The sequence below is a fragment of the Pomacea canaliculata genome, linkage group LG10 (genome assembly GCF_003073045.1).
Source record: "Pomacea canaliculata isolate SZHN2017 linkage group LG10, ASM307304v1, whole genome shotgun sequence".
NCBI lineage: Eukaryota > Metazoa > Mollusca > Gastropoda > Architaenioglossa > Ampullariidae > Pomacea > Pomacea canaliculata.
This window is the reverse complement of record NC_037599.1, coordinates 19,183,315-19,197,501: the sequence shown is the minus strand read 5'-3', so window position 1 is coordinate 19,197,501 and position 14,187 is coordinate 19,183,315. Positions and strand designations below refer to the sequence as shown.

General features: G+C 46.2%; 1 protein-coding gene and 2 long non-coding RNA genes across 5 annotated transcripts in view; 1 reads left to right on the top strand and 2 right to left on the bottom strand.

Moving 5' to 3' along the window:
- Positions 1-2,802, bottom strand: part of LOC112574139 — a 30,446-nt gene extending 27,644 nt beyond the window's left edge. For both annotated transcript variants that reach the window (XR_003101362.1, XR_003101363.1), the window contains exon 1: positions 2,683-2,802. This is a non-coding gene — a long non-coding RNA (uncharacterized LOC112574139). The remainder of the gene's footprint in view (positions 1-2,682) is intronic.
- Positions 637-8,459, top strand: LOC112574126. 2 transcript variants are annotated; one of them, XM_025255008.1, is made up of 3 exons: positions 637-1,463; positions 4,892-5,110; positions 8,133-8,459. In XM_025255008.1, exons 1-3 carry the CDS (start codon positions 1,326-1,328, stop codon positions 8,157-8,159), a joined length of 384 nt encoding a protein of 127 aa, XP_025110793.1. In that variant the 5' UTR covers positions 637-1,325; the 3' UTR covers positions 8,160-8,459. The 2 variants fall into 2 exon arrangements, 1 of the variants encoding a protein (XP_025110793.1); XR_003101347.1 differs by lacking the exons at positions 637-1,463; positions 8,133-8,459 and adding an exon at positions 4,628-4,755 and having other exon boundaries at positions 4,892-5,108.
- Positions 8,460-12,013: 3,554 nt separating this feature from the next.
- On the bottom strand, positions 12,014-13,756 carry LOC112574140. Its single transcript, XR_003101364.1, has 3 exons — positions 13,509-13,756; positions 13,059-13,214; positions 12,014-12,758 (listed from the first exon to the last, which is right to left on the bottom strand). It is a non-coding gene; the product is annotated as an uncharacterized LOC112574140 (long non-coding RNA).
- Positions 13,757-14,187: the final 431 nt, after the last annotated feature.

The following is a 14,187-nucleotide window of genomic DNA, read 5'->3' as shown; positions in this document are numbered from 1 at the left end:
TGAGTGACAGGTGTTTGTAGTAATATCACACCTTCCTCTACAGGTTAGTGACAGATGTTGACTGTATAATTACACCTGAGGTCAAAACTACTTCAGTGCAATCGTACCTGCCAGGTAAGTCTGACACCGGGAAGCAACATCTCTGTGTGTGGCAGGTAGGGGTGGAGGGCGATGTAGTATCTCATGCTCCTCCTGACCATACCAACAACAGGTAGATATACCCAGTCACTGACACCCGTAATAGAACCACAATGAAACACAAATCGCTATTTATAATTCAAACTAATATTCTACTTATAAAGGTCTTGTAAGATAGTTTGGCACTGAGTGGTTCTAAGTCTTCTCTTGTTTCGACTTTATATTGTGTATACTCTTCATACTGTCTATACTGTTTGTATTATCTACATGATATATATATATCTTGGCCTCCTGACTCCCATGTAAGTGTGTGTGTCCTGTAACCTCCCCCACATCCACAGATTCTGTGTCAATCTCGTCTGTCGCCGTTCTACTATTTCTGTGCGTGACTCCCCCACCTTGTGCCCCACCCCTCACCCCCAGCATCCACCCGTCCCCCCTGACAGATAGCATTAAATATACATATATGTTTGCGTATTCAATCGATTGCGCGCAACGTTGCTTTCAATGTCAGCGACTCACTAAGCAGACGCCACTCCATCGGCTGTTGCCGCAGCCAGGGGCGGACAACTCTGAACTAGGACTGACCTAGAGTTGTCTCAAGTCGTGCAGTCAAGAGTTGCTGGACCTCCATGGATGGAGAGCTGTGCAGCTGCTGATGGAAGTAGGTGAAACTAAGTGGCGTGGCTGCTGATTTAGGGGAAGACTGAGAGTTAATTAGTCCACTCAGTCCCGTTAATTATAACGAATCCATCAACTGTTTAATTATTGCGAACGTACCCGAATTTTACGACGATGGAAGCAAAAATACGTTTCATACGCTCGTCAATCACAAAACGAATATACCAGCAATAATAATAATACCCGACTGACAGTTGGCGCCATCTCGCCTCGCTTACCGGAAATGACGACACGGTGACAGCGCGCTAGAATTTCGAGCACACGCGCGCGGACGGGGACTGAACATCCGGGCTCTGCGGTGCTTCGCTCGCCCGTTATGTCGTTCCGGATTGTCGCGCACAGCGGAAGTGTCCGCGCATCATCGGATGCGGCCGAGTTCCTTCAGGTTTGGCGGAAGTCACATGCTGGCCTCGGCATGACGTCAATATTGCTGATGGTGACGGTGATGGTGATGGTGATGGTGTGCTGCTGACACGGGCGGGTAGTGGCGTGAACGAGGTATAGACATGGCGTCTAACGACGATGATAAAGCGAGAGACAAGGAGCGGCATGGTCGTCTGATTATTGTGACGAGTATATCATCAATAGAGGAAATTGATTTGACACAGATAATGCTCTGTGGGTATGTCATCTGTATCTCTATGGTAAATATCTATGTACATTTAAAGTAGATGAAGAATTATTTGAAACGCGTGTGTGTGTGATTAACAGTTATTTTGTGAACCTCGTTAACATTCACATTTTTCGATTTCACAGTGCGGCTGAAGTTCGTTCCTCGAGTCACGATTATTCAGGGCCCGTTAACAGACTTGTTCATAGAATTGGTAATGTGGACAGGACGCTAGACACACTGATAAAACACAGCCAGACTGACAACTTGCCACTACACACAACCGATGATACCGATAGTCTGGCACTACACATAATCTACGACAACAACAACCTCACACTCCTCACACTCTTCTGTCTGGCAACGAGACAGTTGTGTACTCCTCGCTCCACCAAAACAAAAACAATCACACTGAAACTTTGTATTACTCAGAGCACGATGACACCGATAATCTCGCAATACAACACGATGAGACTGCCAGTCCTCTGTCAAGACCTCTGTCACAACCTCGCTCCCGCCCCCACCATTCCCAGCAACCCTCACGCACTAAGATAACCGATGTCATCATCGGGACGTCCTCGGACAACAAACCCTGAGAAAAGATCAATCATACTAACATCGTCCACCGAGCACAGCTCACTCACTATGGAAAGATTCCTCGCGTTCCTCTCCTGTCCTTCTCGCAAGATGCTGGACTTCTACTCCACATGCAAAACAATTTCATCCCATTTGCCAGAATGTCCGACCTTCATCCGAGGGTCAGTGTAACCCTTTCCGTACCCTCGGGCAGACGAAGCCTGGTATTATGGTAATAAAGCTCGGCAGCTGGTATTATGGGAATACAGCTTCACAGCTGGTATTATGGTAATAAAGCTGACATTGCCTAGTGTCCCTTGTTTGCCGCAAGCACGACAGTTATTTCCCCCAGCGGGAGGAAAGCTACTTTCTGCTGACAGAGACACACTCGTGATGGTCCGACTTAGGGAGGACTATCATCCGGAGCAGAGTTGATGCAATTGAGGTCTGACTATCAAGAAGAATAAAGCTGAGGTTTGTCCCCGTCCAAACACACAAACAAACATTCATAGATGCGTGCACGCGTGCAAACACACACAAGAAAATACTCTCACAGTCTGTAAACAGTAGAATAGAAAGATAAATTATCACGCTGATAACGACAAGAGATGGACAGACAAGGAAAAGAAATGAAGTCAGAAGCATCGACAGACACACGGACACACAAGATCAGATACCTGTGAATCGTTTCCACGCCTGACTTGCTGTCGGTAGAAGAGCAGCCTCTCTTTTTTTCTCTCTCTCTCTCGACCGAGTCTCGGCGGCCGATGGCTGCCAACGGATGACGTCACATACCCAGTTACCCTGACACCCGAGCTGAGCCCTTGGTTCAACAAGAGGTCGTTGCCCTCGGTCACTGTAAGTCACTTCTGTCTCTGACGACCTGGACACGCAGGTCACATGATCGATGACGAAGCGATGAGCAAGACAAAGTCAGTCAGACGGAATGAACACCTTAGCATCCAGAGTAAAGCCAGCATCGGGAGTTGGGAGGGGTGGGTGGATCTCCCCCGGCTCACCACCACCACCCTCACAAAACCGTTTTCAAGTTCGACGTGACACAGTTACAGGTGAAGCACTTTTGGAAAAAAAAAAAAAAAAAAAAAAAAGCCGACAAGTGCCAAGCGGTCTCGAACAGCGCACCTTCGCTCCTCTCACCTCACTCCGCTGGACGCTGCCGTAGTCGGAAATGACGTCATACACGTTATCCCCTCCCACTTCTCTCTCTCCATCGAATTCTTTGATGGGACCTCGCACTAAGGTGTCTGCTATCCTCCTGACTTGCGTTCTCGTGCAGGTGATAAAGATGTGGAATCGTGGAACCCACTCACACGAGAAAAGACTGTTCGACTCACAGCCGCCACGTCTTGAGCGTGGGTTGTTGTTGTTGTTGCTGGTGATGGTGGTGATGGTGGTGGTGGTTTTTTGGCAACTTTTGTGTGTCATCGTCATGTATCGAACCAGCTGAACGAAGCTGTATGGCTGGCAGGGCGGTGAGAGAGACGAAAAGTCCGTTGCGCCAGCAGTCGCTGGTGGGGTTGCAGAGCTGTTGTCGTGTGCCGAGCTCGGGACCCGTCCTGTCACTCCACGGCCTGCACGTCGATTGGCGTCCGCCAACCGTGTAGATCTGCGCAGGTTTGCCGGACAGGTAAGTTGCCACCACCGCCTGCCCCACCACCACCACCACCACCACCACTGGTGCCGCGTCTCAGCCGTCCACGCGCTGCTGCCGACGCCGCAGCAACACCAACAGCAGCAGCAGAATCATCCACTACAGCGGGACACAACTTCCAGCCACACTCTCTCTCTCTCGCACGCGCACGACTCTTTCAACCTCACCGCCGACCAGAATTCAAGTCCATCGGTTTTCCGTGCCAGTAATTGCGCGTGCAGGGCTGTGTGCGCGTGTGGTGTGCGTGCACGCTGCCCACTGCCCGCCCCACCTCACACGAACAGCGGTCGTACGGAGCTCGAGTGGGAGGGCCAGCTGTACGAGAAACAGTATTCCCGGAGGATAACTGCTGTGGGCATGGGGGAGGGAGGATGGGACGGGGTGGGGATAAGAGGGTGGGAAGAGGGAAGAGGAAGGTAAAGTCCAACCATCATGGGACTCGAGAGTTCTGTCCCCTGGCGTAGCTCTCTACTTCGAACACTCGCACTGGCTGGCCCTTCTTCCCTTCCTCCCACCCTAAGCTATTCTTCCTTCTGTGTTTCTCGCCCATCTTCAGGATCTCCTGCCTCCACGAGGACTTACCCCAATATGAGATAGAATTTTTTAACTGCATACATAGAAACAACAAGATTACAATCACCACGCCTGCAGACCTACCAGAAGAGGTCGAGAGAGGGGTACACAGGGACGGAAGTCACGTGGCGTTGACAGGTCACAGTTGAACTGCTGAGGCAAGGTGAGGAAGAAACGATAAAGAACCTCACTCAACTGTGCCAGGGAGTCTGGGAAGGCTAAGAGCAGACCAGATAATTACCGCAGTCGTTAGTCATACACCTTTCAAAGAAAGGAAACAGTGAATAGTTCCAAAACTACAAAACTAACCCTAATCATCCACCCAAAGTCGTGCTGAAAGTAATCCACAACACCATCAACACTACCGGTGAGGAACTGCTAACAGAAGAACAGGGTGACATTTAATTGTTGCACCTGATAAAAAAATTTCATCTCAAGCGGGATCTCTTCTACGACTTTGCAGACCTTGTCCTCCTGTTCCATTTGTCAACTATCTATTAGCCTGGTATGTAAACTATCCTAGTTTAACTATGGACGTTCATTTTTAGATGCCTTAGATGCCTACAAGGACCGCAAAGCCAAAGACCTTGTAGGGAGCGCGGTCGCCACACTAAAGAGACTCCACAAACCTCTTCTTGCAGCTGTGGAACGACACAAACTGGTCACATGACCAGGCACGAATGGTATCCTGGAGAAGGAGGATAGATAACGAGGTGGCCAGAAGACCTGGCTTGCAGACTGGCTTTTCTGGATTTGCTCAAGACAGACACGTGGCTCACCTTGTCTATCCAGTCGCCCATCTCACCACCTCGCCCCCCGACGATCGGTGCAGGCGGACCAGGCTCCCCGGTCCTCAACTGGTAAGTCAAGTCAGGTCAAAGAATGAAAGAATGAACCTTTGAGGTTGTGCTACCTTCGATCCATGGCTACAGCCCCAGAGAGCGCCCTCTGACGGCTGATACAATGCGTGTCCCTAAAGATTACCAGCTGACCTTCTAGGTCTTGGACTCAGCAGTTGTACCCGACTGTTGGGCCAGCGAGGTTCTTGGACGTAGATATTAGCGGTGTATATATATATATAATTTTTTTTGGTGAGGTAAGCAAAATGAGTGTTGCAGCTCGTGTACTCGTTCCCAATCATTCATCATTCCACATCATTCCGGGCACCGTAGAGGCCCGCACACAGCCCCTAACTAGATTTTAGGGCATCCCTGTGTGTGATAGCCATTCATCAAGAGTGAAGCAGTCACAATGTACAGATACTTCCTGTGTATAGCTACAATGTACAGATACATAGCCACAGCCCTAGACACGCATGATCCTTTCCACAATGACTGTAGCTCAGTCACCTGCCATTTTAGAAGATCTCACAAACGTCAACTTCATTTCACGGGCGTCAGAAAAAAAGTGCAAACGCGAGGTTTTAGCGCGCTATGCATGGTTCCAAGCTGGTGTGAAAAGGTGATTTATCAGAAGAACAGAGTTTGCTTTTTCTTTTCTTCTTTGTTGCTGACGAGAGACTTGTTTTTTTCACTCCGGATGCTTTTCAAAAATGTGTTTGTGAGCAGGATTTTTGTGAGCGAATGTGTGCATTTAAATGGATGGGTCTGTATAATGAGCGCATGTTGATATGAGTGAATAGGCTGTGTGCGTGTTTGTGTGCGCGTGTGAATGTGTGTGTGTGTGTGTGTTTGTGTGTGTGTGTGTGTGTGTGTGTGTGTGTGTGTGTGTGTGTGTGTGTGTGTGTGTGTGTGTGTGTGTGTGTGTTTTATATGCACATGTATAATGTCTTTAGTGGTTGTGGGAATTCTGTGAATATAACAATAGAAGACAGATAAAAGTAGGATATGGAGAAAGATATAGAGTGCTATCAGCAGTGTGATTGCAGACAGGACAAAGTAAATATCGTATAAACACCTCATAACATCACTTTCTCAATCATTTTTATCCTCATTTCCCTCTCTCTCCATCTCTTTATATATCTATCTCACTATCTACATTGCCCTATCTTTATCAATTAATCCTTCTATTCCCATTCATGCCTACTTCTCTGCGTCTCCTCGTGCCATGTGTTTGCGTGTGTGAGTGCGAGCGCGTACCTGTGTGCGCGCGTGCGTGCGTCGCCCGGTGCTGGCGCCCTCTGCCATGCATGTCCACACGCAGCCGCTGCAGCCGCCATGCTACAATAATAATGGCGATGTCCTGCGCCCAGACCCGCTTGCCAACCAGCCATGAAATATTGAACACGCACCGCGCATGGCTGGGATGAGGAGGGTGGAGGGGCGGGGGAGACGGTTGGGGAGGGGGGCTCCACGGCATCCAGTTGGAGGTGGGGGCAGCGCGCGTGCCGTCTGGTCATCAGGCTATTGCATGAATACGCTTCACTCTAGCCTTATAGCCAGGCAAGAAAATTTTGTGTCTGGGGGGGACAAGTGATAGGTTGGGGATCGTAAGGGAATGGGGGAGATGGGAGGAAGAGGGGGGATAACTAGTAGTTGTGAGAAATGAAGGTTGGGGGGGTATGTAGAAAAAAAGCAATCATGGAGGTTGAGGAAGTGACGTTGGGGTCTGGACCACACGTGATAGAGGGAGGTTATGAGGCTAGCCACCAGCCGAGGAGAGCCACTCAAATGTTCTTCGATCAGGATCAACGTCATCGCTGGCGATTGAGCGAAATTGACACCCCCCACCTCACACCCCTTCCCATCAACCCCCCGACCTTCCCCATCCCGAAATTTGAGTGCGGAATAGAAGTGGTTCGCTTCCACCCGCAACACACCAGGGAAATGGGGAACGGGGTGGGCACGGGTGCAGACTCACAGAGTCGGATACACACGCCCTCATATACACACAGACACACATACTCACAAACACAGACACATGCTTAGGCATTTATACGTACACACACACGTGCACGCGCACACACACCATAAACATGTACACGTCTCTTCGTCCACCAATCAGAACACTCGTTGCATCCCGGGTGGCAGCTGTGCGGATGCCGATGTCCTTGGTTATGGTAACAACAATACTGCAGTCACCTGCACACAGAAAACTGAGAATTTTGTGTGGAGAGGAGGGGGATTGGGTCAAATCCTTGTGTGGGTTTTTTTTTTTTTTTACATATACGGACAGCTAGGAGGCAGGGAAACATAATGAAATCGATCTTCCATCACCTCAAACAGGCTTCAGGCCGCTTTGTTGGCAGTTATGATATGAACAATGTACATTATGAAGGAGGGAGAATTACGATGCACAATACTTGAATGAGTATCCTGGCAGTGCTTTGTACACAGACCATAAACAACATTTGGGAGCAGGTTGATGTGGTTAAACCTCAAAGGCTCGTCGGTTGGATACCCGCACATCGAAACAACCCCCACGTCCCTCCAGTCGCCCCACCTGTCGGGGTGTAAAGGTGTGTAAAGTGTTGGGGAGGGTAAAGCAGCAAGCCAGGGTAACCACCTCACAAAAATCTAGCCCATAGCAAAGTTATCTTCAACACCTCTGTAAACGACCTCATCAACAAAGTTAGAAGACGACCTTTATCATTTCTCCTGACACAAAGGATACACGTCGATAATTTTTATTTTTCCGTTTTTCAAACTATGGATGTATTCGAAGCTTATTCCAGTTAAATACTTAGATAGATATAACGACAATTGTGGATCAAATGTGTTTCATCTGCATAAGCTGTGAAGACTGTGTAGTATTGCCGACTGACCGGTTTCTCAAACATCCTCCTAAATAAAGATCCATGAAATGATGAAAACAGCGAATTCTAGAAATTCAAAGTGTTTTCACATTTATATGTTCGTTTCAATAATCTATAGTCTCTCTATTTTTTTCTTTTTGAATCAGTAAGCCATTCCATTCTTGCAGGTAATTGCCCTTCATTCATGGCTTTAGTTCAGCGATTCAGCCGAGCGTGACCAAACCGTTATGCCAACTGATAGAGGATGTCCGACACACTTTATCCTTAGTATCTCGGTTTAACGGTTTTGTGTATACTTGTTAAATCGTCTAGTATCCATTTCTTGAGAATCTGAAGCCAGTGTTTGATTATTTGACCTTACTGAACTCTTGATACAAGTTAACAGAATGCACATAAGGTTTATTAACAAAAATAATAAAATAACGAAAAATGGAAAACTGTAAAATAATTAATTCAAGATGCGAGCTTAATAGAAATATAATCACTATCATCATCAAAAGGAACAATACGAAGTATCGTCACTATCATCTATAGCGAATACAAACCTCTGTACAGCTATCACCTTTATCATCTGTACTACAGAATACAAACCTCTGTAACACATTCACCATTTTTATCTAAATATTCATACAAACCTCTATAACAAGTATCATATTTTTCATCTAAAAAGAACAACACAAACCTTTGTAACAAATATCACCATTCCTGTCTCCCTTCCTTGACTAAAGTTATTCAAGGCAACCACGGAGAGCTAAAAAAAAATTGATTGTTCAGCCATCCGAAGGAGGGATTCGATCTGCGTCGTCTAACCCCCAGCATTATTACCCAACCGCGCTGCTTCCGCCATCTTTTGATGGTTTCTCGCAAAACGATTTCCATCAGACCTTAACTTCGTGACCTTTGGTTCCTTTAAAACGGTTAGAGTATGTAGGCCACCTACCACAACAAACGATGATCAAGAGTGATCAAGCAGAAGGGGTAGGGGAAGAATTCGTTTCCCCACCCCACACCCCACCCTGGTTGGGATGGTGAAGTGGTGCAGCACTTGCGGCACGGCGCTGTGCAGCAAGCCGCGACACGGGCGGCCAGGCCAGCGGTGGACGCCGACCTCGGTGAAGAAGATCGATTATCGAACTGTCGTCGTCGCCACCAGCACAGACGCCCACCCCGGGTGACTACCCCAAGCTCTATTCCGCCAGCATGGGGAGGAGAACAAGCTTGGAGTGACGTCAAGCCAGTCAGGTGGTAAGTGCAAGTACTTTGAGAGGAACGGTGGTTGGGCTGGGGAGAGGAGGAGGGAGAGAACATTGGAAGTCGATCTGCCAGTCCTGTCTCTGTTACTATGACAGTCGACGATGGACAGTTGCAGAGGTTAGTGCAGTGGGACCCTGTAAAAATTCGTGAATAACTCCAGGCCTCCCTACCATCACCCAAAATATAACGCATATTGCTGTTACTATATTCAAACACAAAACAAACAGTAAATTTGAATACTGGATACCATGTAAAAATTATTTCACAAATTAAAAATTATAGCGTTAACAGTGTAGACTCTAAAGCTCACTGAAACTTTTTACAAAATTTAACTTTTCATATGAATTTTTTATTGCTTATATATTTAAGTTATTAAATGATAGATTAATAACTTATCTATTTTATACATTTATGGTTTTCTAAATTCTTCTACAAACATTCTCATTATTAATAGCAAACCCAAAATTAATTTTAAAAAACCCGCAAATGCTGAAGAACCATTGTATCTCCAAATAAGGGAAGACAATATGTCTATCTTTCTTTAGCGTCCACTTACTTCACTTATTACTGAACAGTTGAGATGACCATGTATTACAGGACACAACACTTCAACAGTCGGTTCATTCCTCCCTTGACTGGCGCCGGTCAGGGCGGGGAGGACGTTGATGGACGTGGCAGATGACAAGACCCGCCACTCAGGCCAGTCCACCCCTTCCTGTTTGTAAACCAGTTCTACCTCTGGTCACCTCCAAGGTACCTTGAAGGACAGTCTGCGACTGAGTGTCGTGCCAGGTGATATGGATGAGCCAGACCTGATTACGCCGCTTGAATGTAGCGAGTAGTGGTTCCTGGTGGCCTATGACCCTGGAGACCATGTTTCGCTGGTTTTATGTCCCCTGGACCAGATCCGGCTCAGCCTCTTCAGGTACTTGTTCTCAAAGAGCTGTATTCTCCTCTCGGCATCGGCAGTAGAATCCACGGTTCACATCTCTACAGCAGAACTGGAATTTCGAGACTTGTACAGTCTGTACTCGGCAGTAAACCTGATTGTACATCTGCGCCATGTCCTACTCAGTCTCGCCGTTGGCGCTGTTGCTGTCGACATCCTCACCCGAATATCTGCCATGGAGTCGCCATCTTTGAAAAGGGGGACTCGCAAGTACTTTTCAGTTCTGGTCTCCATTCTATGTCTTTTAACTGTCTGTCAATCTGTTAGCAAGGTCCTGCAGTTCCCTGCCATCAGATGAATGTCGTTGCAAAGCGTAGGTTACATACGGGCATCTCATGGAAATGGTGGTCTTGAAGGGTTTCTCGCATGATGCTCTCTCAAAAGAAGTTGAACAGCACAGGTGAGAGAGGATGGACTCTTACTATCGTTCTCTCCACTGGCTCTTTGAACTTTGGCACAACTCTTCGATGGGTTGGACGAGACCCTCTTCGATGATGAGTTTTTACATATGTCAAAGGCCCCACCCCATGTCAGACTCTGTCAAATTAACGAATCGGTTAATTGCTTTTAAAAAAGGTTTGACACATCAATGCTTGGATAAGTCGCATAAAAATGTCCATATGTCGATTAAAATCTTCGTACTTGGACTATCTCTCCAATGGTTAGAAGTCAGATTCAGTTTTTTCCAGTCAGGTATTAAGTTTTTATGCGCTGTCTCTGAATTTCTAGATATTTCCAGCTGTTCACCATAATTTACCATACTCGTACTCGTCTTCGGCCCCGTCTATGATGCAGTCACGTGACTAGAGAGTAGGGGACTGACGCACTGAATGCCTGATGCACCTTTTCTGCAAACGGCAATCCACAAACCAATGTATTTGGTAACAAGTAGCCATTAACGGCAAGTTTGCGACATCGGCCGGAAGTTGACGGACTGCAGCTTGAAGCGACATGGACTCCGACATCCGACACCCAAACAGAAGAAGCAGACACGTGTGTCGTGGCCATTAGGAGGACAGTGTGCTTCCTAGTGACTTCAAGTGGTCTGTACAGTCTCTCTATCTCTTTATTTTCTCTTCTTTCATTCCCTCCCTCTCTCTCTCTCACACACACACAGAGAGGTTTCCGCCATGGCTATGAGTGTAAATGTGGAGGCTGTAAGTGTCGATGGATGCGGTGAGGATGGGAGGGATGAAGGTTGGTGGCTTGGTGATTGTGCCTTATTAACTCGACAATATGTAATAAGTCAAATGGCAAACATGAACGTGTTTTGTTTTGTTTTGATGTTTAAAAAGAAACTGATAGACGGCAGCCTTGGCAACGGTCGGATCCAAGCTGAACAGGGAGAATAACTCCAGGCGAGCCTGATCAAAACAAGAAAGTATATGTATGGCTTTCATCAGCCGCTGTTATCTATACCCGAGGTTGACTGGTCCGGGTCTTACATGAACATAAGACTGATTTTGTTACCAATTTTCCCTCTAATTTTTTGTGTACATTTGTAAAATATTATATATTGTTATCTCTCTCTTTTCGCTCGCTTGTTCCTGGGTAACTGTGTGGGTGGTGTGTGTGGCTATCTGCTCTGAATGTTTTTCCAATAAAATATTTTTTTATTTAAAAAAAACAACCTATTATCACATTAAGGACACAAACTTTTGGGAGTTATAATAATAATAGTATTTACACGGCGCCTTTCTCCAGCATCACCCAGACTCAAAGAGCTTTGCGTACTTTGCAAAAATTTTAAGAGCATCAAATGGACCTTCATAGACCCATAGACACAAACATGCATTCACATTGCACAACCCATCCACCATTATATATACACACACATAAGAGCTTTATTACGCATTTCTATAAAAAAATAAAAGTGATTAATATAAATAAATCTTAGAATACGCGCACATTCACACAGACACGCTTGCATGCACGCTGACACCGACAGGTGTAAACTTTGTCCTCTCTTTGACAACAAGAACTTCATGTTCACACGGTCCTAGTACTAGTGTTGGGACACTCGCATGCCTATAGTGTCAGCTCTGGAACGCGTGTTCGCACACACTCGCCAAAACGTGTGCACACACGCACCAGCGCGTGCAAATCACCTGCCGCGCGCACCTGCCGCACCGTCGTCATCTGTTGACAGTGTCGGTGACCATGTCGCCTCACAGTCAGTGCAAAGCCTCCCTGTGTTGAAACATCTCTCTTGCATTTGCATGTCGACCGGCCCTTGAGGCAGACGACAAAGACCAACTGTCTGTTGCATTATCGTGGAGGCATCAAAAGCTGCCAGCACCTCCCGCCACCCTCCCGGTCCCTCCCTGCCGGCCAAGCCACTCCGACGGGCAGCAGCTTGGCGACAAAGGGCCGCCATTTTGTGCGGCTAAACGACAGTGACGACGAAATTGCTCTGCAAACGCATGCGCATAATGGCCGCTTCCGGTCGTGTCTAAGCAAACAGGCTGAAAAGTTTCACGTGTTATCCACTACGGTTGAGTTGGATTGAGCGGGATCTGGAAAAAATGTTGAAACTTGCCACTTTTCTTGCGGAAGAAAGTTGTCCCCCATCCCTACATCGACGGGGGGTCTGTAAAATACAAGTCAAACTTTATCAAGTAGGTAAATTTGTAGGCAAAATACTTGTAGAACTAGTTTGTCATATGAAAGCTATGGCGAAGTATTTTCTGAAAAATTATGGATATTTTTATACCTGAAAGTTATGGGTATTTTTATGTGATGAAATGGGACGCGGATTGTTATGCAAGACGGCCAAATGAGAAATGGGCAGACGAGACACGAGAAATGACGACGATGACTATGGATCCACATCAAAGAAATGTTATCAGTGGATCCACCGTGAGCCATTGCAGACAAGAAAAGTTTTTACCTGTTTAAGTTTTTAAACTCTGCAATGTAGCGAATGGAGATATCAACCATCTGGTGGCGAATAAATTCTTCGTCCAGTCACCTGACATTTAAAGTCATCTGGGCTGGCGTCAAGTCCAATTCTCCTTTCTTCTTTTATGTATTATCATCATGTTACCTGTAACACACTTTTATTTATTATCATCATCTTACCTGTAACAAACTTTTATTTATTGTCATCATCTTACCTTTAACAAAAGCTTTCATGTGATATTATTAGGATATACAGAGTCGGTACCATGGACAGTAAGTTCAGATAAAATTGTACTTCTGTGAACTGTCAATTCACACATCAAAGACAAGAGCCACAGAGGTTGCTGAAATAAAGAAATAAAATAACCAACAACATGGAAAGACTTATTAGTCATAGCGGCATTGCAATCCCTAGTTTAATTAAAGTTGATAAATTTACCTGAATTTTTGCTGTCTACTGAATTAACAATCGTCATCTTTCCCCTGTGACATCTTTCAGCATCTGGACCTAGTCACAGAATGTGAGCAGTTCCTTTTATCAGTCTGATATACGAAGAATGATAATAATTTTCTGAAGCTTCAAAACAAACCATCCTCATGTTATCGGGTGGATAAATGTGAGGCAATAAGACCAGTTTATCAAATATGTCCACAAAGTAGATGAAACAGGACAATTTAGGAACGAACCACAAGATCCTTCCACCCTGAATGAATATATAAAGTGCGATGTGCACTCGTGTCTGAGTGTACACGTGTAAATAAATGTACACACCTGCATGACTGAAGCAGGCTCTTATCGTTTAACCACCAACATGTCTGTCGATAATTTCCCAGTTTGTTGCCCATGACAGGTTTCCTATTCAGATTCACGCATGACTGGAATCGTTGTTTGTCACTTCAGTTGACGATGTCGCCACCTGTTACTTCAGTCTCATCGTTGGCGACACTTTGCACACCTTTACTAACTCTGATAGTCGCACCCTATCTTGATCGGAAACTGTACCGCTGAATACAACCACAAAAAAATTAATCGCAATCCACAGGTTAAGGGGGTAATGGAGGTTAGAAAGTCTGAGTATCGAATCACGTCTTCGAATTCCATTGAAACCATCAGCTAT